Source organism: Brassica oleracea, chromosome C3 (genome assembly GCF_000695525.1).
Source record: "Brassica oleracea var. oleracea cultivar TO1000 chromosome C3, BOL, whole genome shotgun sequence".
In the NCBI taxonomy this organism is placed as follows: Eukaryota; Viridiplantae; Streptophyta; class Magnoliopsida; order Brassicales; family Brassicaceae; genus Brassica; species Brassica oleracea.
This window is the reverse complement of record NC_027750.1, coordinates 20,956,165-20,960,266: the sequence shown is the minus strand read 5'-3', so window position 1 is coordinate 20,960,266 and position 4,102 is coordinate 20,956,165. Positions and strand designations below refer to the sequence as shown.

Here is a 4,102-nt window from a genome sequence, read left to right as displayed (position 1 = left end):
ATTCCTAAGCTACCCGCTTATGTCTCTCTACCATCAAGTACTTCAGCCACTGCTTCAGCACGACCCCAGAACACTTCCAAGAGCTTCTCTCTCTCTATAAGATCAGCATATGTGTCTTTGTGTCTATACAGACGACCTCATAGCTATCTTATAGTTATTTTCCACGTTTCCGAAACCCTAGTCTCCAAGGCAACATGTGTGACATCTTCCATAACAATAAGTGCAACTTTCATTTTCTTGGAATGCATGTATTCCTCTTTCTTTAAGTCATAAACTTGCTCCTCAAGTTTATTCTTCTTTCCTTATCTCCAAGATACTCTCTTGCTTTCCAAGTCTACACGACTCCAGCTCAGCATCTTGACTTCACATAGTCTTCACCACTCAACACGCGTATGCTTCAGCAACTACGTCAGCAACTACTTCAGGGCAGACATCTTACATCTTCATGTATAGTTTTCTTATTTATTGTGGACTAGTGTCTTATTCGACTATTATTTTTTCTTTCAAACATTCGTTTTAGGGACTAAAATGGAGCTTTCTCATGGGTTTCGAACATGACTCACCCCTTAACGATTTTATCTTCCGATTTTATGCAATGTTTTTTACTTCTGTTCTACCGTCGAGCATGGCTATAGAATCGTCTGTTTCGCCTGAAACTTTGATGCTCATTGAAATTTTATAATATAATTCGTACACAAAAAAAAAAAAACAAGTTGTAATAGCGCAATAGTTATATAAGACGTAAATTCGTTGGTCCTAAATTTATTTTTTTCCAGAAACTAAGTTACTATTTGTTTGGTCAGACGAAAATGAAATCATGTATTAGATCTCACTAAAAATATTAGATTGGACTATTTGTCTTAACTATTCTCCTGGGAAATTAGTTAGGTCCCGGTCCAGATACTCCATATCATGTTAAACAAAAATATATTATGTTATATATATATATATATATATATATATATGTTGGATGATATAAAACTATAAAGTTATAGATTCCTTGCCCATAAAAAGAGTTACATACATTTACGTAACATTAAAATAATACATATATAAAAAAATTAATGAAACATTGGTTACTTTACACACAAAAAACACTCATATTCTAAAAAGCAAATTTAATTTTTCTTAACTACGCCATTATTACCAGCCAAAATCAAATATTTGTCTTTTCTAGTGAGATTGGTGCATTCAAAATCCAATGCATTTCCAATCACGCTCTGAACATGATTAGCCACTTCAAACTTCAACTTTCCATCAGGATCTTGACACGAGACGCCGGAGACAGGGTCTAGAAACTGGACCGTGTAGGTAGGATAAGGATCCATGAGGAAGAAAAGTGGGTCAAACGCCTTCAAGCCACTTGCCGTTGTACCATAGAAGAAGGTCGCAGGTGACGTCACAGCCACGGGAATGATGAGGTCACTAATCTCGGTGAACAAAGGACTAAACCTTAGCAAGTGAGGTTCTCTACAAGTGGTTCCTTCAGGACAAACTACGAGGTCACCTTCGGACAACAACTTCTTCATGGCTTTGCCGTCGCTGACCCGATCACGGGTCAGTCTGACGGTTTTAATCGGAGCCAGGAGCTCCGATACTCTACTCAGACTATACGTCACGGTTGTGATGTTTTGGGTTTTTAAAGCGAATCCAATATAGAGAGGGTCCAGTAAAGTTCTGTGGTTACACGCAAAGAGACAACCTTTGCGTTGGCTTGAGTTTAACTTTTGAGATGAAATGTCGTCGATCTCTACGGTTAGTCTGCAACCGGAGAAACCTAGGATTGGAATTGACAAGGAGTAAGGGATGCAAAGAGAGACGAAGAGTCTAGCTGCTGCGGCTGAGACTGCGAAAGGACCCCACATGAACAAGACAAGTGCGTTCATTAGGGTTGGCTTGATTGCGAGACGACCATCATGAAAAATCAATGGTTTAGGGTATTGGTTTCTTGGTAGGGTTTGCCAGTTTCTTTTGTCGGACTTCTTCACGAAATAAATCTCCTGTTTTAATTAAAACAGAAAAAGTCAAGAAAATCAGTTGAATATTACATGAAGACAATGAACGACAAGACCTAACAAGATCAGTTTTATGTATTGGCATGAAATTTAAAACCACAAGTTGTATTTCACTGTCATGGCTAATAACTATGTATACAGATAATAATGTCATCATCTTCAAATTCGTATTTAATGATATTGACCATCGATATGGTTTGGCTGCTTTTATTTATATATTTCGTATTTGCAATTAATATAAAGATAATCTAAGGTGTCTCTCACAGTCACCATTTTAACTTTTCATATTCTACGTTGCTTAGACCATTTTTATCGTGGGGTCCTAGTGGGTTTTTTAGAGTGTGGACCCCGCAAAAAAAGTTAAGAATCGATCACAAAACATATGAAATAAAAATCGATTTTAGAGTGTTTCTTGCACTGTTTGTGGACTCCACTGACACGTGGCGGTCCGCGATTGGTTAGTTTTTTAATTTTTTTTTAATTATTTCATACTAAAAAAACAAAAAAAGTTTTTTAAGAAACAGACAGCGATAATCATGCTCTTAAAGGAGTATACCAAATTATATCATTCACGTTATATATTAGATTGATATATATATATATACGTTTAAATGATATTTATAACATTTTCACATAAATTTTAAAAGCTTGTTAAAAATTATGGGTGAAAGAGATGTGTTAAGATAAATAAAATTACGTACCTGGCAAAACTGAGAGACAAGATATCGGTGAAGAGATGTGTTGAAAGAAGTGATGCCAATAACATGACCAGTGTTTAATCTCTCTTTACGTACCAACTCATCAAATTCAAGATCGTATTTGGTCTTATCCTCCATGATTCCTATGTAATAACCACCAACGACCCTCATCTCTCTCCCGACAACAACTTCAGTCTCCAAGTAATCTTTCAAAAACCCTTCAATCATAACTTGAGGAAGATCATCGCTCACACCGATTCTCTTCCCTCCTTTCCTCAACACTTTGAACATTTCGAGTCCAACATCTTCCAGAAAGTATTTAGGCAAAACCGCCCTCCCCGCTCGAAGACCATCTTTCTTTATTCCAAAGAAGCTCACGAAGACCATCAATTTAACACCCATCTCGTGGCTCATCAAGCTTATCAATGGATAGAGAATGAAGAGGATAAATGACCTCATTACCCCTCCTGCCTCGAATGCTACGAGCATGAAATAAGGGAAGAGAGAGTCTGATTTGAGAAGAGCTCCTTCTAAGTTGAAGATCAGTGTGTGGCGTGATAGGTCGGATAGGAGGAGAAAAGAAGGGCCTTTTTGGTATTTTGGTTTAGGATTCCGGTATCGTCTGAGAATAAACCGGTTGAAAAGAAACATTAGAGATTGGAAAATTGAAATCTTAACCGACATTTTTGTGTGTTTTTGTAGGAAGCTTTTTTCTTTTCTTTCTCGATGTGCTACGTTTTAGACACTGCATGTCAGATAACAGTTGAGGGGGTATTTATATAGCAAAGAGTGCAACATCACGACGATCTTACCCATAGATGTGTTGAGTATTTACAAAATTGCGCATTGATCGCTAACGTACAGCTTGCATGATTATGCATTAAATGAGATTACCAAGTGAACATGTAAATAGTATATTTGAAAAAGTATGCGTACGCGTGTTTGGGCAGACAAAAACTATTGTTGAAAAGAGTATGAGTCAAAGCTTTTCATTATTTTAAAATAAAATAACATGAGTCAAAGTTTGTGTGTAATACTCCTTATGTTCCTACGTGTAATAGCATGCGCAACGGTGAGACTCATTGGAGTCTTTAACGACAAGGACATTTTGAATTAATCCTGGATATTTTGGATTTTAAAAAAAAAATAAAAAAAAAAGATGACCATTCACGGGCCGCCACGTAGTGCAAGGGTTCACTAAGAAAGAGTCTTTATTTAAGAATTTTAAGGGTTGAATCCTTAGCTTTTGGTGGGATCTAATGATTATTTAATTATTTTTTCCTAAGTACTCCCACTTAAGGATTCTCGTTGCGCATGCTCTAAGATGTTTAGATAAAAACAGACGTATTAAAAAAAACACACATTATTTTAAAATAAAACGACATGGTA

General features: G+C 36.5%; 1 protein-coding gene across 1 annotated transcript; it reads right to left on the bottom strand.

Moving 5' to 3' along the window:
• Positions 1–1,003: 1,003 nt before the first annotated feature.
• LOC106329497 (probable glycerol-3-phosphate acyltransferase 3) lies at positions 1,004–3,449 on the bottom strand. Its single transcript, XM_013768169.1, has 2 exons — positions 2,717–3,449; positions 1,004–2,000 (listed from the first exon to the last, which is right to left on the bottom strand). Exons 1-2 carry the CDS (start codon positions 3,395–3,397, stop codon positions 1,119–1,121), a joined length of 1,563 nt encoding a protein of 520 aa, XP_013623623.1. The 5' UTR covers positions 3,398–3,449; the 3' UTR covers positions 1,004–1,118.
• Between the last annotated feature and the right edge of the window lie 653 nt (positions 3,450–4,102).

Excerpts from the sequence above, each read along its gene's own strand:
- LOC106329497 (XM_013768169.1), bottom strand. The coding sequence starts at position 3,397 with ATGTCGGTTAAGATTTCAATTTTCCAATCTCTAATGTTTCTTTTCAAC. Across the intron at positions 2,001-2,716 it reads TTGTCTCTCAGTTTTGCCAG|GAGATTTATTTCGTGAAGAA; the intron begins GTACGTAATTTT and ends TAATTAAAACAG.